Source organism: Triticum aestivum, chromosome 7A (assembly GCF_018294505.1).
Source record: "Triticum aestivum cultivar Chinese Spring chromosome 7A, IWGSC CS RefSeq v2.1, whole genome shotgun sequence".
In the NCBI taxonomy this organism is placed as follows: Eukaryota; Viridiplantae; Streptophyta; class Magnoliopsida; order Poales; family Poaceae; genus Triticum; species Triticum aestivum.
The window spans coordinates 616,445,255-616,463,406 of NC_057812.1; the positions used below are offsets into that span (position 1 = coordinate 616,445,255).

At 49.1% G+C, this 18,152-nt stretch overlaps 3 protein-coding genes across 6 annotated transcripts; all 3 read right to left on the bottom strand.

The window, feature by feature from the left end:
• Nucleotides 1-1,239: 1,239 nt before the first annotated feature.
• On the bottom strand, nucleotides 1,240-3,014 carry LOC123152823 (UDP-glycosyltransferase 86A2). The gene is made up of 2 exons (XM_044572250.1): nucleotides 2,398-3,014; nucleotides 1,240-2,298 (listed from the first exon to the last, which is right to left on the bottom strand). Exons 1-2 carry the CDS (start codon nucleotides 2,960-2,962, stop codon nucleotides 1,394-1,396), a joined length of 1,470 nt encoding a protein of 489 aa, XP_044428185.1. The 5' UTR covers nucleotides 2,963-3,014; the 3' UTR covers nucleotides 1,240-1,393.
• A 3,161-nt stretch (nucleotides 3,015-6,175) lies between these two features.
• On the bottom strand, nucleotides 6,176-11,867 carry LOC123148670 (probable aminodeoxychorismate synthase, chloroplastic). 4 transcript variants are annotated; one of them, XM_044568162.1, is made up of 13 exons: nucleotides 11,509-11,867; nucleotides 11,168-11,299; nucleotides 11,016-11,083; nucleotides 10,821-10,885; nucleotides 10,619-10,685; nucleotides 10,233-10,514; nucleotides 10,016-10,156; nucleotides 9,688-9,939; nucleotides 9,196-9,275; nucleotides 9,016-9,109; nucleotides 8,516-8,598; nucleotides 7,607-8,257; nucleotides 6,176-7,177 (listed from the first exon to the last, which is right to left on the bottom strand). In XM_044568162.1, the coding sequence occupies exons 1-13, from the start codon at nucleotides 11,750-11,752 to the stop codon at nucleotides 6,637-6,639; spliced, it is 2,700 nt and encodes an 899-aa protein (XP_044424097.1). In that variant the 5' UTR covers nucleotides 11,753-11,867; the 3' UTR covers nucleotides 6,176-6,636. The 4 variants fall into 4 exon arrangements, with proteins under 4 accessions (XP_044424097.1, XP_044424101.1, XP_044424099.1 ...); XM_044568166.1 differs by having other exon boundaries at nucleotides 10,058-10,156; nucleotides 11,509-11,866; XM_044568164.1 differs by having other exon boundaries at nucleotides 10,049-10,156; nucleotides 11,509-11,866.
• Nucleotides 11,868-12,647: 780 nt separating this feature from the next.
• Nucleotides 12,648-16,497, bottom strand: LOC123148671 (protein CHLOROPLAST IMPORT APPARATUS 2). The gene is made up of 3 exons (XM_044568167.1): nucleotides 14,643-16,497; nucleotides 13,496-13,666; nucleotides 12,648-13,334 (listed from the first exon to the last, which is right to left on the bottom strand). Exons 1-3 carry the CDS (start codon nucleotides 15,789-15,791, stop codon nucleotides 13,278-13,280), a joined length of 1,377 nt encoding a protein of 458 aa, XP_044424102.1. The 5' UTR covers nucleotides 15,792-16,497; the 3' UTR covers nucleotides 12,648-13,277.
• Between the last annotated feature and the right edge of the window lie 1,655 nt (nucleotides 16,498-18,152).

An 18,152-nucleotide genomic window follows, 5' to 3' on the forward strand; every position in this document is an offset into this window, starting at 1 on the left:
TATTGCTGAGGTTTCGACTTCCAAGAGGCTCAACTCGCCGGCTTGGTTATCGACTTGGTTGTTTCTTGCCCTAAACCGCCACCAGGTCGTCCCCTTATATACACGGGTTGACGCCAGGTGGCCTACAGAGTCCCGGCCGGCTCATAATCGTGTCCGGCTCGGTGACTTTCTTTACATGTCTTTCTGTACAAGTATTTCCTTACATGTGGCGGTTTACTTATAGTATCGGGCCTCAAGCCGGCCCCAGGCCTTTGGGCCTTCTATAAGACTTAATAAACTACAAACTTGGATATTTACTGAGCTTCTTGCGTAACCCGCCATTGAAGCTGACCCGGCCCCTTCTAGACGGGTCTTAACTGATAGTAATATCCCCAACACCTACCTTGGCTTTTTCTTCTCCATTCCCCTCCCTGATTTGGAATAATCTAAACCAAATTGTTACTTTCATTTCCTTGTCCTACTAATCAAATTTTATGAAAATCATGTCATGCATTAACTCAGTCAAATCAAATCAAGTCTTACCGAAGCCTCAAACCTTAGCTATCTTCCATCGCCTTCCCTACCATACCCAAATCAAATCAAATCAAATATTATCAAAACCTCAATTAAATCAAAACTTTCCTTGTATTCCCCTAGCCATACTCAAATCAAATCAAATATTATCAAAATCTAAAATATGGTAGGTTTAAGGTACTCCATTTCTTTATGTAAGGTGTATTATTTTTGACATGGTGATCAAGGCACATAACTATAGACAATCTAGTACGAGATTACCCTTAGTTGATTATCGGCAAGTAAAACATTAAACATGGGAAAGGAAGAGATACATGTAATCGGGATAGAGATACTTTTCCTTTTTTTTCACTGCAATGAGATATACATGTAATCAGATAATTTCCTTTTTCTAGAGGGCTAAAAATAAAATTACGGGGAATTAGAAAAAAAATTGCATCTTACATTGTGCAATTTTATCAGAAAAATACACCTTGTATAAAGGAACTGAGTGAGTATATGTCAAACACAATTGATGTTGGACCAATATAATACTATGCTATACTCCATTGCAATGCACGGGCAAGTAACTAATAAATTAAAAATGATCAAAATATCATCTTATCATTTGAAAAATGATGTGGTGAATAAAATGTTCTCTGATGATGTAACTGCACTTCATGACGGTCTTGAGAGGATCGTGTTGATAACGTGTTAGCCTTGCTGGGCAAGGTTATGCGTTTGATATAGACAGAAAAATCTGACTTTTGATGGCAATTAGGTACACACTACACATGACAGAGTACAAAGACATACAAAGACAGAAAAATCCTATGAACTGAACTGCATTCGTTCTCCAACGGCGGGTGGGTGGCGCTTCAGGCCGATCAGTCGGCGCAGCTTAACATCCGCCGCAACGCCGCGTTAGCTCGTCGACGAACTCATCGAAGCTCCGCTGCGACGACCCGCCGTGCGCCGCGGCCGCCTCGAGCGTCGTCCTCACATTCTTCACCGCCTCCCGGAGCTCCTCCCCCTCTTTCCCAGACATCACGCGCTCGATCCTCGCCTTCACCTCGTCGGCGCACACCGCGCCACGATCCCCGATGGTCACGCCGACGCGCCACTCCCGCACGACGAGCCGCCGGTTGGTGATCTGGTCAGTGAGCAGAGGGAAGCACAGCATGGGCACTCCCGCCCACACGCTCTCCAGCACGGAGTTCCACCCGCAGTGCGTCAGGAATCCACCCACCGCGGCGTGGGAGAGCACCTCCACCTGGCAGCACCACGGCACCACCAGCCCGCGCCCGGCGGACGCCGCCGCGAACCCCTCGGGCAGCGGGTCCGGGTCGTCGGAGCTCACGATGCCCGGCCGCATCACCCACAGGAACCTCGCGCCGCTGGCCAGGACTCCCCGGGCGATCTCGCGCAGCTCCTGCCTGGTGACGTGCGCGTAGCTGCCGAAGGAGATGTAGAGCACGGACCCCGCCGGCTGCGCGTCCAGCCAGCGGGAGCAGTCGGACTCGGCCCACATGGAGGTGGCGACGGCGCTGCGGGCGAAGCCGGCGGGGAGGATGGGGCCCACGGCGTAGAAGGGCTTCTCGGCGCGGAGCGCGGCGATGGTGGACGGCTCCAGCTCCTCCACGGTGTTGCACAGGACGTAGTCGGCGCCGCGCGCCTGCTCGAACGCCTTGAAGATGATGCGGTGCACCACGCTGGTGGCGTTCGTCTCCTGCAGGTACGACGTGAGCTCGTGCGGCTCGATCGCCGGCACCCCCGGGATGTAAGTGATCGTGTCCTTCCGAGGCTCTGCAACACGTCCCAGAAAGGATCTTCAAAATCGATGCCATGGCAGGCAGACTATTTCGCTACGTTGAATTGATACATGAGCATATGGGAGGTGCTCACCGTTGCATCCGAAGTGGCCGTGCTCGGTGAGCAGGTGGACGTGGTAGTAGAGATTGAAGATGAGCGCGGGCTCCGTCCAGAAGGACACGTACGGGACGCCGAGCTTCCTGGCCAGGGTGGCCGGCCACGAGAAGAAGGTGTCGGCGACGAGGCACGTGGCGGCCGGGTCGACGACGACGCGGCCGAGCAGCTCCTCGACGTGGCCGGGGAGCGCGTGGAGCAGCGAGCCGTGGAACTCGTCGTGGTGCAGCGACCGGTCGAACCCCAACGGGAGGCCGTCGCTGACGAGCTCGCAGCGCACGTCCATCCCCGCCGCGCGCGCGCCGGCGAAGGCGTCGTGCCCGGCCGGGTCGACGCCGAGGGCGCGCGCCGTCTGGTCGTGCACGGCCTCCGTGGTGACCACCGTCACGGCGAAGCCCCGCGCCGCCAGCCGCAGCGCGAGGTGCGTCTCGGGGACGATGTGGCCCTGCATCGGGTACACCACCACCACCGCGTGCGGCTTGCCCGTGCGGCCGCCGCTCGCCGCTGCGCCGGCGTCCTTTTGCGCCATAGTCAATTTTTGCATGACCTGGCACGTCCCTGCAGGCTGCAGATTCGCTTCTTAACCGTGCTTGAACTCGGCTCAAAGGTAGGTCATGTGTAACCAAAGGGAAAAGGGTACAGGGAAAGTGGTTTTCAAAATATTCCCTCCCAAGCGCATATCGACAGCCAACCACCCTCCTCCGTCGCGCACATGTACGTACACGGCCCAACAACCACCATTGTCCCAAAAAAAGAAAAAGAAGAAACGGTAACCACCATCAATGGGAATTTCATTGTCATGGAGAAGTTCTTTGGCACTTGAAGCCACCGTAGAGTTGTTCTTCCTGTCCTAGAATGATGGGACATGTTGATAGGTTATCTATGGGCAGAGCATCTTTGAACAATATGAACTCACACTAGGTAAATCCTTCAAGATGTAGATGGTTCTGAAGAGTAAGATGATATAAGATGACACCTAGGTTCCATATTTGCCAAACACACAAACAGCAGCAGCCAACCGCTGGTAGCAGTTTATCTTATCCTTAAGTCTAAAATCACTCTGCTGTTGGCAATAGGCAATTTGGTAAAATCAGTCAGCTGCTGGCAATAGGCAATTTAGTACTGTATCAACACCGGCATATTGGGTGCATATTTTTATACTTCTTTTGTCTTTTCAAAGTGTTGGGGCTGAATAGCAAAGATGTTAGGGTATTTACAACCGGACCCCTAATATCCACCTCAACGAGGAGGCAGGGGGATCAGACAGTATCCCCGTGCGGCGCACCAGTGGGTAGTGGAGACAGCGGTGTGGTGGGGCGGGTCGGCGACGATCGCCGGCGGCAGTGGCGTGACCATGCATGAAGTTTCACGTGTTTTAGGGCGAGTTCCCAAAAATATCAAGTAGGAAAACTTGTAAGAGATACTTTAAGGGCGCGTTTGATTGCGTGCATCCATCCCAACCAGGGCCGCACGAGAAGAATCTGATATGTTTGGTTGTCTGGGCCGCATCCAAAACCTGGCTCGACGAACTTCAAAGCATGCATGAGCCTGGATCTGGAGGAATGGCCGAATCGACCGTTTTTTTGCAAACCGGGCTGGGTCGACCCACCTCATTCGCACATGGTGGGTCCTCTCGCACAAGAGGATGCGGGCTAGTGTGTAGCATGTATGTTATTTATTTTCTTCCACCTCCAGTAACCTCCTTCTCTATTCTCCTTTCTTCCACCCATTCAAATCTACGTGATTCATTTTGAGGTAAGCTTTACACGAAAAAGATGCACATCGATGTTACTGTTTCATTTTTGTGATCACTTCATAGTTTCATTGACCATAAATATTCAATTTCATGTTCATGTTTGGAGCTATTTTGAATCCATTTTGTCAAATTTGTCGTGCACGGTCGATCGTTTGAAATTTCCTTTGACCAGTATCTTCATCTTGCAATTTCACATGACTTTCGTGTTGTAGATTTTCTGTTTCGACGATCGTAAACGAATAGATCTAACATCTTCCTCGTGGAACGTGTTGGAAATACGAGCAAATTACTACGAGATTTAATCCGAATAAACAGAAGATAAATCATGACCACAGCAGCAGAGATTAAACTAATCATGCGAACTAGCATAGCAGATGAACATATCACATCTAGGGCACATACTAGAAACATGAATTCTACCACGATCTCAAACAGGAAGGATAGAATCACATACGATGCAGCGGGTGCAGCACCGCCGGCGTTGACGTTGTCGCCCATGTCGTCGAGGACGAGGTTGCCGAGGTCGGGGAAGAAGTCGTCGCTGCCAGCAGTCGCGCGAGTGCGCTCCCCAAAAACCTGATCGCCCCTCTCCCATACAGGATCACGAGAGGCGGGGTTCCGGAGGCCTGCTGTCCCTTCTCGCGGTGCACGCCGGAAGGAGGGATGGAGAAGACTTGCTTGGCGGCGCAATGATCTGGAGTGGTGAGAAACCATACGAAGCGGCGGCGGCTAGGGTAGACGTCTGCATGACTATATAGTGCGGGCCGGGTAGGTCGTGGGAGTAAACCCCACGTCCGAGTCGTCACGATTCAAAAGAATCGGAAACGGTTCAGTAATTAATGACTCATTAATTTTCCCATGCAGCAAAAATATAGACAACGTGCATAGCTCTGTCCTCGGCGGCTCGGCTCAATCCCGCAACCCGCGGCGCGTCGTGACAAGGCGTGGCGTGGCGAGAAGGAGGAGCGCGCGTGTAGGTCTCCTCTTCTCATGCTTATACAAGTGGTAGAAGAGCTCACCTTATAAAGAGGTGCAACTCTCTCTCAACTTTCGGGGTGGGACTAAACTTTAGCCTCACTCACTCCACTCACATGTGTGCATGAATGGGCCAAGAGAATTTCAGAATTTTAGTTGGGCTTTGGGCCAAGGCCTACTAGCAAAATTCCAACAGAACGTATGTACGCATATGTGTTATGTGTTAATGACACCCCATAATCTCAGTCTACTCTCCCGTGTCATGGTACACCGGCGTCATCGCTGGCGTCGCTCCTCTCGGCCTCCTCTCCTGCATCGTGAAGCAGCTCTGGCCAGCCATTGTTGTGTGCATCGACCACGCCTACAACCCGCGCCGACCAGCCACTCCCGAGCCACGCGCTCAACGTCCTCCGCTCCTGCGCCGCGCTCAACGACCTGCAGAAGAGCACGACGGCAGGAAGGAGCACGGCGAGGCGAGCCGCGCCAGGGCGTATCGAACTTGGAGAAGAGCATGTTGTTCCCCTCCCCTGCTCGGTATCTATCTACCATTGATGAGCTCCAGAGACTCTGCTTGCCACAGCGGCGGGAGGCATGCTCGTCGACCCGAAGAGGCCGGCGTTCCGCATGGGCAAGCCCACAACGGTGGGCGATGGCCTTGGCGCCGAGTCTGACGGCGGCACGGCAAGCTAGTTGCTTATGTCCTTGTCATCAAGCATTGTTATGGTCTTATGGATAGTTGTTAAGTCTTAATTATACCCTGTGCAGGCAATCAAATAACATGCACTAATATAAGCACAGTCGAGCAACCAAACACAATGCATAGAGACGTTGCTATTATGCAGAGAGAGGAGTTGCAAGCAGCCAGTCAACATTACAGATGATGGTTTTTTGCCTACATATACCCAGCTAGATAGCTAGATCTTACTGGAACAAGTATGTAAAATGACAAAAAACGATGCAGACAACCAAACACGTCCTAAGTGCATTGCATGCTCCTCGGTCCAAATCTCCAAAGAACTGTTGCGCTTTGTGAATATCAGTCTATCGATTGATTTGTCATTACAATCAGTGCATCATCGTCTCCGAGAAAGAATAGCTATCAGTGCGCAACGTCACTGTTTAATTTTTTGGGGGGAAACAAAAATGTATGCCAACTTTTGATTTGTTTGTGAATTCTAGTTAACACTACACAGTATACTACTCCCTCCGTATCAGCTTAGCCTAAAAAACATATTATATTTTGGTACAGAGGTAAGCAGTATATTGCCATCAATATGAAATCCTCACTTCCAGCTTTCCCCCAGAAAACAAGTCTTCACTATCAGCTTTCCTCGAAGGAAAATTTCCCCTTCAAGCCTCCTTCGGTCAAAGGCCGTCCGCAGCAGCGATGATGAACTTGCCAGGCTGAACCCACCATGGATGTTGGTTGATGTATGCTGAACCTTGCAATGTTGGTTTAGTTTCATTCAGAAGAAGGGGCATGTCTTCTAACTTATAGTCGTCCGCACCGAATCCGATCGGTCCGGACTGCTGTGCGCCGCGGCCTGTTGGCTGCACTCCTCGACAACCCTCGTCGGTGTCCTAGCCTTGAGCATCATCTCGGCATACTCCGCCTCAGGGTCCGACAGAGCCACGATCGCCCCGCCCGCCCCCACCGAGGCCTCCCCGTCGTGCAGCACCACCGTCCTGATCACAATGTTCAGGTCGAACGTGCGGTTGTATGAGAAGAACCCGATCGACCCCGAGTAGATGCCCCTCGGGCTGCTCTCGAGCACGTCAAGGATCTCCATCGACCTCACCTTCGGGGCGCCCGTCATCGAGCCCCCTGGGAAGGCGGCTTTGATGCAGTCGACCGGGCTTAGGTCGGGCTTCTTTGTTCCGCGGATGGTGCTAACCATGGTGTGAACTGACTTGTATGACTCGACATCCATGAGGCGAGGAACGTGCACACTCCCGGGCTCGCAGACCTTGCCCAGATCATTTCTTAAGAGATCGACAATCATCAAGTTCTCAGCCTGGTCCTTTTCACTGTTGAACAAATGCAGAACAAAAAACAGTATCAGCATTATAAGCACTGTGGTATCCCAATTCGCTAGTTTGTAGGAATAACAATCGACACATCTACATAGTAGTGATACTGAACAGCCAAGAGGACATGTCATTTTCGATGATAAAACTGTGATGTAATGCGATGTCAAAAATGAAATAGTTTCAGCAAGCACAGTTTGTTACTCTGCGGGCTACTGAAATATTTTGAATTCAAATTATCAAATCATTTATGAAGCAAATTAATCCAAAAGAAAAATCGGTAAACAACCTAATTAAACATCTGACAGTACTGATTGTGAGTAGCGCACGCGAATAAATCAACAACAAAAGAAACTGGTGTAACATCTCAAAAAGGGCACATGAAAAGATGTATGAAAAATAAAAGAAGATTATATTTAATATACTAACCTGTATTTCAGTTGCAAGCGTAGACATTCATCTTCCTCGGGTGTTCTGCCACGTGCTATAGTACCTTTGATCGGTTTTGCCTCCAGAATTGCATTTTGATCTAGTCGCAGAAACCTCTCAGGAGAAGAGCAGCATATACTCAGGTTTTCTGACGAGAAGTTAAGCCAGGCTGCATAGGGGGCTGGATTTTGCTTTCTCAGTTTAAGGTACAGTTGAAGAGCATTTATATACTCTATCCCTCTCCTCATCCGAGTGGTCAGGCACAACTCATAACTTTCTCCATCTCTGATATAATCCAGGCAACTTCGAACATCCTTAATGTATTGATCCTTTGATTTTTCTACGACGAAACTTGGCTTATTCACATTGGATGATCCAATGAGTGATTTTCCATTAATCGGTAGTCCTGGTGACACAGCAGCCATCCTGAGAAGCCTCTTCTCAGTCTCCAGCAACCATGAAGTGTGTGTTGTATTATGGTGCATTCCATTTCCATTACTTAAAGAATATTCGTCATATAATGACAGAATATATACATCACCATTGTTGTGATCGATCGCCAAAAGGTTATCAGCAAAGAAGAAGCATGCATCAGGAGTACTTGATTTAGCTTTGTTAGATGATGCATCACATTCAACCTTAAGACCATACCTGGTTTCAAAGGAAAGCTGTTGAGTCAGAGAAGAGCTAAGAGAACTTAAAAAAAAATACTATGGCACTTCATTAAAATGCAAAAGCACTAACGAAATCATGGAAGACAAATATGAGAATGAAGGACACAAGATTGAGGCGATTCTTTGTGAAGCAAAAAACTATGAACATACTATCTTAAGAAGTAACATAACTGCAGGCAGGAAAACAAGTTAAATACGAAGCATATGATGAAGCCATGATAACAAATCTACCTACCCTAGATATCCAACAAATCCACCATGGAAGTCAAATGGCAGCCCTTCAAAATCCTCTTCATTGTATCTAATGGACTGAATCTCCTGCAAAATGTGAAACATTGAGTAATTGGAGCTCACAGGCAAGATTCTGCTTTGCTGGTAAGCTCAAGATTTAGTCATAGTACATGATCTTAATACCAAATCAACCATAGTGAGAATTCATGAATATATTAGGTGGAGAATACAAACGATGTGGGTAAAAAAGATGCTACATAATCAAATGCCTATCAATGGATTGTGTTGACACGTCTCCAATGCCAATCAAGCACTTACGTTCAGTTTTGTAAAAGAACACTTCTAGTTCCTTGCTAATGTGTATGTAGCCTCACATTTGCTTAATTAGTGTAATGTGCGGTGCAGGCAGAGAAAATAAATAACTTGGATGCAATGGCAGAATACAATATTACCATCACAAAAAAATAACGTGAGGTTCATCAAGTGAACCATTTCAATTTATACCTTGTGAAGGAATTCCAAGAAGCCATCTTTGAGAGAGTTCTTCACAGCAGATCCATGAACACCTCGAATAGTAATGGTTCCTCCACAGTTGGCCCTGGAAGAAATCCAGGATAACATGAAGATTTAGGACACATGAAAATGCACTAAATATTTTTGCTTCTGTTTTGAGTGCCTTCCTACCTTTGATTTGAGAGATGAAAAGTCATTTGCTTCCACAGAGGTCCACCCTTACCGCCCATAAATGAAAAGCGTGCCCTGTTCTGCAAGAAGCAATAGCTCAGAACGAAAATATGATGATCATTTAACTAAAAAAACAGAGAGAAAAATGCATTGTGGGAAGTTAATACATTTCCAGTTGACTAACTTGACTGCAAACTGATTCCAACTTAATTCATGCAGATTAAGACAAATATTACCCACATTTGCTCTGATCATTTCATCTCCTAGAGTGAAAGCAAGGTTCTTTTTGAAACAGCCTTGAGTTAGAAAAAAAATGTAAATGGATAAGTTTTATGCATCTTTTGTTGTTTATGCATTAAATCTGCATGTCAATGAGCATCTAATTAGTTGTAATAACATAAAATCATATCCTCATCAAGCTCCACTTACATCAGATGAAATCCACACACTAAAGTAACTGGATGATCAATCAAGAGTAAGCTGATTTGGCACCTGATCAACTGATGAGCTATCCAGCCAAAATGTATCTTCAGCATTTTGATGACCAAAAAGCTCCGAGAAAATGTCTTCAGAGCCACTTGTGCGGCTGAGAAAGTTACCAATCCTCTTCCATCTCAACCGTAAATATTTTTTCTCGACATTTCTCTCTGCAAGCATGTGAACCCCAACAGAATCGCCAAGCTCCAGTCCTTCAGTGTGTGACAAGCCCTTCGGGACATAATTGCATTGATCTGCAGAATTGACCTGCCGAACAATTAGGAAGTCAACTACAATGGAGTATGAAGGGTATGTGCAGGAAATATTTAGTCATATATGGTACTTGAGGGCTTTCCAGTTTACCAATACTGTGAACCTTTCTTTCCTGAAACAACGATGATTGTGATCCAAAATCAGTTGTTATCCTCTTAAAGTTCTGAAAAATCTGTCTTCCGTAATGAGTAGCAACACTCTCTGGATGGAACTGAAATAAAAGGCAATCAATTGTAAGAGAAAATAACAATTTAAGAGGAAACATGAAACAGAATTAGACATTATACCTGCACTCCATAATGAGGCATGCTGGAATGCTTGATGCCCATGACAATCTTGTAGCCGTCTGGCTTACTAGCATTGTTTATGGTAACTGGAACTTCACAATTGTTAGTGCGCCCTAAAGGGTCTGTTATAGAAAAGTTATTCAATGATCCCCAGAATGAAGTGTTGTCAGGCTTATCGCTATCAAGGAAAGATAGCATTCTGGGAGAAGCCGTCCATGCTATTGATACAAGATCCTCAGGCAGTGAGCTTCCTTCTATTACAAGTGAATGGTATCGCACTACCTGAAAATAGCATCAGTAAGTGCAATGCTTTTTGCAGCGCAAGTGGAAAGTACAGACTGGAACACAAATGGTACAGGGCTTGGTAAATTCAGTGGTACACTAACCTTGAATCCAGAGTTTATACCTGATGGGATATGATCAAAGAGGTAGCATCCATTATGCTCAATTTCACTGATTAAGGAAAGTTAAGTGTCAGGCCATGTGTTAACCGTAAGAGCAGCTAGAACTTGAAGATCATGACAGGGATTTGCATTTATCAGAAAGCTGAAAGTATATATTAGCGCGCAGAAGAGTTCAACATCTTACCTAAGTCGCCCGTGTATAGCCTCAGGAGCGTGAACAATCTTAGCACCATGAACTAATCCCAAGGCCTGCAACGATCAAACACGACATCCATTTCAGGCCAAGATGCCGCCACATGGTCATATATTTCCTTTTTTCCTTTTTCTTCTTAAGACTGATTCATAAACAAGTTCACAAGGACAAACATTATTGTTTCACCTGGTGGCCAAGGCAGACACCGAGGATGGGTATATCTCCGCACTCGCAAAGTATCCGCAGACATACACCTGAAAAACAACATCTATATGGAACATCACACTCTCACATATATAAGTGCAGCAGCTGAATTGGAGTTGGTGCATAGTCCTCACCTATGTCGGTAGGACACGCCGGAGATCCAGGGCCCGGCGAGATCACAATGTTGTCGAAGGCCCTCTTCTTGTACACCCAGTTGTACACGTCCCTCCACGCCCACTCGTCGTTGCGCACCACCACAGGCGGCACTGCAGATTCAGACGACCGACCATAAGGACACCGTCCAGTAAAGCAGTAGGAAAGGTGTGATCTCTCTCAATCCAGTTCAGAGCATCTCCAGTAACAATCAATCAATTCAATTCAATTCAACAAATGGGCACTAGATTAAGGCATGCCCTGAGCGTGTTCGTTGAGAGGGAGAGGGGAGCGGCCAAGCGGGGTTGGTGGGGCGGCTCACCGCCGTTGACGACGGAGAGCTCCTGGAAGATGTTGTAGGTGTAGCTGTCGTAGTTGTCGATCAGGAGCGTCCTCACCGGCGGCTCCTCCGGGCCCGGACCCTCCTCCCCGCCGGCCCGCAGCGCCGCGAGGCCCGCGGGACGCCTGGCGCCGCCCCGGCACAGCGGGTGCTGCCACCGCGCGGAGGACGGCGCCGGCGGGGACCACCTCGCCGTCGGCGGGGCGGAGAGGCGGAGCGCGGCCATCTCTGTATCTCGGCGGCACGGTGCGGCCGGGAGATCAGAGGAGAGGAAGGAGGGAAAAGGCGGCTCGCTTTTCTGGGGTGGTGGTTCGCTGCTGGTGCGGAAATTATTTATGAATGAAATCTTTTGTGCTGCTGCTCCTATCGTCTTGGCGGCTGTGCCCCCACCCCAGTGCCGTCCCCGTCTCCTCCGCCACCGCCACCCGCGGCCCACTGCGGTCGGCGGGAGGTCATGGGCTGATGCTGCTGGGTGGGGGTTGGTGATGGAAACAGCGACACCAAATTTTGCAGAATTTCAGAGCAGGGGATTCAGAATTAGGGCTCTTTGATTCAAAGGAAATTCTACAGGAGTTTGGGAGGATTTTGTGAGATTTTCATATGGTAGTATGTCGTTTGATTCATAGGAATAGGAATAGGAATAGGAATCCTTTTCCCCTCAAAAATAAAATCCTTCTTTTCATGTGGCATGAAATTTTCTTTGACCCAAATTTCTACGGTATGATTTCAATCGTGTGTTTCCCCTCTTCCATGTTTTTTAATAATCCTGCATTCAATAGATTTGGCACCGCGGGAATTGATAAAAATCTTAATTTGGGGACGCCGTTTGAGCTACAGATTAGCTACAACATGATTAATCTTTATTTTTCTCAGTAAGTGAGTGCATCTAATTTAGATTAGGAATTTGATGGCACTATAGATACAATATGTGACTAAAGATTCTGATGACACCATAGATACAAAAAATATATTGTCCTTCGATTCAAAGGAATTTCACAGAAATTTTAGGGGATTCAAAATTATCTCTTAGTAGACCATTTGATTCACACAATAGAAATCCTTGGCAAAAATATTTCTTAGGGTCCCCCCTGTGCACTATCTTGGAGAAGAATTCCATCCACTCAACTCAAGACATCTTGCTTTGTTTTTACTATGATGTTCTCCAATCCTAGGATTCATACATAACATTCCAATCCTACTTTTTCATACATCTTGCTTTGCTTTTCCGGTGATGTTTCCCAGACCTAGGATTCATAGATGACATTCTAATCCTACTTTTTCTTTATTACTACTATTCACATGCTTTAGGAATCTTGCGAATCAAATGCTCCCCTAATGTCCCAACAAATTTTGCAGATTCACTTTTGTACAAAAATTTAGAGCTGTGCCAGAACATTTGGGAGCACCCTGCACCCGGTGCAATTCCTTCAGAGGGTTCAGAGCATAAGACGGAAGCAAAGTAACAGAAGCACTTTGGTCATTGCCACAGCACTGTACCATTGTTACGATGTTTTTGGCTTACGGCCTTCTTTGCCCCGGCAGCATCTGAGCTGGGAAACTAACCAGCAGCTATCCCCTGACAAAGAAGCCAGCTATCCCCTGACAAAGAAGCCACTCTACAGGCAATGTCTACCCTCTCTACATGATCACATAAGTGCAGAAAAGAAAAGAAGCCCTCATCTGCTTCACTTCTAGGGGGAATGAAATGAAATCCCAAGACAAAATGTTCATGGGAGCAAGAACGTCCTCCCCTAGGTCTCTTTCTCCGCGGCTTTCTGCAGAAGAGCCGCCTGGCTGACAAACCTCCCCTGCAAGAACCAAAGAAGAGCATGAGGACCTTCAGAAGCTCCTTTTCAAACTTTCACAGACTACACTACTTGGGAGGGCCCAAAACTCGCGTTAGGGTTGCGACTGTGAGCTTTTGGCATTGCGAAAATTCAATTGCTCAAGAATGAGTTCTGGTGCTTGCCTTGACCCGAGGGCGAGACTCGGCGTGCACCTTCCGTGCTTGGTACCGAGTCTTATTTGAGAGGAGGGGAGTGCACTGCTTCTGCTTATGCTTCAATTTCTGTACGCTGCCTTCCCTGATAGCACCAGCAGCACCATTCTCTAGAAACAGTTCAATATCTGAAAGTTTAGCCTGCAAACGAAGGTTACACATGTAAGAGATGAATCAGATGTTCATATCGTTATTGGCTTATAGCTCACATGGTTTTCAGCATGCTAATGTAGTTTATGGCTGCGTAAACCATGTTCCCTCATAGCAATAGTTTCTATGAAATAATGCAACTGTCATAAAAAATTGGCTGTACAAAATCATCTAAAATGTAGAAAATACATTTGCCACTTGCTAAGGAAATCTTCAGGGGGAAAAGGTCAAATTAATACGGGATATAATATGTCACAGTAGATGTGTCTATGGGTCCAAAAGCACCAGTTTGAGCCCAACCACTCCCTATCAAAAAGAAAGTTATCGGTTGCATGCCTTAAGGTATCTAGTTTCGAACGTGATACAGTTGAGATAAGCCATCACTCATTAAAAGGTCCAGTTAACCTAGAGTTGTTATAAAGCTCATTTTTCTCGTCCTAACTAAACTGATGCAAACATGTATTCGTTCTGTAAGGATTTATTCCTAATATTCTTTACTGCAAATGAGCCTGAAAATCCAGGCTCACCCAAAGAAGCATGTCCTGAAGATTATGACTCAAGGAGATACACTATAGACCAGAATACCATATTGGAATTTTGAGTTTCAATGGGTAGTATTGCATATAAAACAAAATGAAGGATCACCACTATGTAGATCAAATAAGATACTACAATAGGACAATGTGGGTTGAAGATTTGTTTTCCTTCTTCCATCTACACAATCCAGATGATTAAACACTTGGATGTGATGCCCTGTTTTCCTTAATAATGTACTGAGAAGATGAAATTATCATATAGGAGTAGTACTTATCAAATTAGCTTTACTGAAAGATTTTTTTCCCTAGCAGAGACCAGCAGATAACCAAAATTAAGTTGTAATGCAGTGCAGGCATTTCGACCGATCAGTTGTGCCATTGGTACATGAACAGGAATACCAAAATTATCTGAAGAAACTAAACATCCTTACCAGCCCATCTGTGGATGACGCATCAGGTATGTTGCCGTCAGAGAACACGGAGCCTCTGTCATACCACGCCTTCAGCACCTCCTCGGTGTTGAGGCTCAGGCCCAATCCTGTCTTAGGCGCCTTCAGTCCAAAAATTCCATCATCCCCATAAGCAGGGTCAGGAATTTCCTCCTTAACACATGTAATGCATGGCCCAGCGGCGATGTCCTTCAGCGCCTTCTTCTTAGTCTTCTTCTTCTTCTTCTCCACCGGTGGCGGTGGTTCCATCGATGGGGGAGGCACCGGCATAATGTCCTTCAATGGAATGGCAGGGCACATCCACCATTCGCTGTCATCGTCGTGCCGCTTGAGCGCCTGCTTGATGTTGGACCGGGAGCGCCGGAAGCCGAGTCCGAGCACCATGAGGTTTCTGATGTAGGGGTCTATGCCGGAGCTGGAGAGCACGCGGTTAATGGAAGAGGCATCGCTGCCGCTTTCCATACTGAGTTTGCCCATGATGCCGTCGATCCCCTGGGCAGCGGCGCCCTCGTCGACGCCGCCGAGGAGGAAGGAGTCTGCGTCGAAGCTGTCGTCATCATCCTCAAAGTCGAGCTCCCCAGGCCCGTCGGCGCCGGCGCCGTCGGGCGTCCCGGGGGACGGCGCCGAGTCGCGTAACTCGGTGAAGGCGCTGCTGACGGCCGCCGGGGACGGGCAGGCCCTGGCGAGGACGGGGCTCCGCGGCGTCATCGGTGGCGGCGCGGCGGCGTCGCGGAGGAGGCAGGCGGCGTTGCCGAGGACGGGGAAGGGCGGGAGCAAGTCGGCGCGGGAGGGGTCGTCGGCGAGCGCGGAGGCGAGGCCGAGGAGGCGCGGCGAGGGCGGCGCGGCGGGGAAGACGGAGGGGTACATGGAGGCGAGCAGCGCGGCCGCCTCGTTGTAGGTCTGGTTGGGGCGCTTCCGCGGCGTGCGCGCCCGCTTGAGCGAGAGCGAGGAGGCCGAGGAGGAGTTGGAGGCATCGGAGAGCGCGGAGGAGGCCGAGGAGTGCGCCGGCCGCAGCGGCCCCGCGCCCGGCGGCCCCGCGCCCGGCGGCCCCACCCCCGCTCCGGCCGCCGCCGCCGCCGCCTTGACCATGTCCAGGTCCGGCAGCCGGATGCCCGTCGGGATGCACGCCATCGATCCGAGCGGGGCGGAGCCCCCTAGAGAGAAAGGGGGAAAAAATCCGGCCCGATGAGGAGGGGTTAGGGGAGGAGATCCCGAGTGATGTGACGGAGCAAATCCGGCCGGGGATCGATCAATCTGGACCCGCAATCGCAGGAGGAGGGAGGAGGGGAAATCGGTGCGTGGATGCGCCGCCAGGAAAGGCGAGACCCCCAAACCCCCACCAAACCCCCGCAACCACAAGAGGACGCCTCGTGTGTACCCGGCTCAAAACCGGGGGGAGCACCCAGCAGAGGAAAGGGTAAAGTCCAAAGCAAGCGTGGAGACCGAGGAATTGTTTCTTGTCTAGAAAGACACCACCGCTTGGAGCTGGAGGCCGCCGACGCCCGGCTTGAGGAGAGGAGAGGACGGCCGGCCGGAGGAGGGAAAAAAGAAAAGAAATGCGATTCTGGGGCGAAAGGCGATCGGCAGGCCACCGAGCTGAACTGAATCGAGGGCCGGAGCAGGAGGGCAGCAGAGAAGGCAGGGAGCAGAGCGTCACGGGCTCACGGGTTCGCCACTACGGGCCTCGGGGGACGGGCGCGACTCATCAATCGCAAGAAAGAGATACTAATCAAGAGCCCACACGCACACGCTGCCGTTTCTTTCTCGCTGCCGTTTCCCCTTTCTTTTCTTTTGGATCGAGGCCAGGAGATCGGTCGCAAGCGGAGAAGGAAGCAACGGGAGCGCTACAAAACCTCTGCTGGTGCTGGATTACACTCCGGCTCCAGCTCCAGCTCCAGCTCCAGGGAGTGATCGAGAACAGGGCACTGGGGACATGCGAGCTGTTGGACGGACGGACGGACGGACGGAGAAAACAACACAGAAGCAATCAAACCAACCGCTCATGAAACCAGCGGATGCGTTACGCCGGCAGGCGGCCGCAGTTGTCCGATACAGCACTCTACCAGTAGGGTCGCCGTTGGGCCCTAGCGAGCGAGACGAGAAACGAGACACGGAATCAGAAGAAACGAAAAGAAAAGGAGGTTAATGATAATAACCTAACTAACAGTCGTCCGTTACTCAAAAAAAAAAACTAACAGTCGTCCGTCCCCGTTGGTTGGTTGGGACGCAGACGGAGCTCGCTTTCACTTGTCCCTGTCTTGGCGGGCCCCACCTACCTGCGCACCACGACGCTTCTCGTGTGCAGCGCAGCGGGCAGCGGCCATGGGGAGGACACGGTGGGGGCTGCGTGCCTGTGCTTCGCTCTCACGTGTCATGTCAGGTTTCTTGAGAGCAACGGCCCTTGCGTGGGTGCGGCCTTGTGGGGACAGGCGCGGCGTACGTAGGTAGTACACGTGTGGGCGCGCTGGCCGTAGCAGCTCACCGGTGGACTGACAATAGCTTGCACGCTCGCATGTAAAGTACACGTGTAACCTACTAACCTTGACCAAGGCGTTGGGATAATGCCCATGCTGTCTCAGCAATTTTGACCAAAAATAGTGCCCACACTACTATGTGAAGTTTTACTCCAAAAAATTATAAGAGGGTTTTAGAACACTAGTACTTTCCTAACCACTCTCATATTTCTTTACGGAGTTTATAAAGATATCTTCAACGCCGATTTATAATTTTTCCCCGCATCCGTTTGCGAATAGGAGGGACCAGTTCACAGATACAGATGCGAGAGACGGTCATCCAACGCACCCCACATACATCCGGCCCCTCTATTTTTTTTAAGTACTAACGTTCAAATAGCCGCATACATAGAGTGCATACAATCAAATAACCGCATGCAACAGTAGCTCAAAATTTAAAAAGTTCAAATGTTACATTCTAACATTGTTGCCACCCTTTAACTGCCCACGGATGCTCAATCTGATCTTCCTTCGACTATCTCATCCGTGTAATGCATCGGGGGCAAAGTAGTCGGCCATCAGTATCAAATGGTCGTGCACCATATTGCGGTTGAGAACTCGATGACCCTTGATCGATCCCTTGAAATTGAGAACATGCTCCACCGCACGCTCCGCATCTTCAAGGACCGCCTGCATCATCGCCGTCTCATCCGTGTAGTCCTCGTCGGACGAGCTGATGGACGACTCAACATGGTGCTCGTAAATGTACTCCAAATCGGAATCCATTGCTTGAAAGAAGAAAGGGACAACCTTTTTAGCTCTGACAATTCAGAGAACAGTTGTCAGGCATGGTGAGTACATCAGTAGCAGATGCTACCTGGCGGGGTGATCGGACGAGAAGGGTTGAATGAACGGCGACAGATGAGAAACGGAGTGGAGCCCGACTGGAACACTGGTGGCGACAGAGACTTAGAATTCCAACATGGGCGTGGCAAGGTGGCCGGAGTAGTGGAACGACGGCGACGGCAAGAGAGAAAGA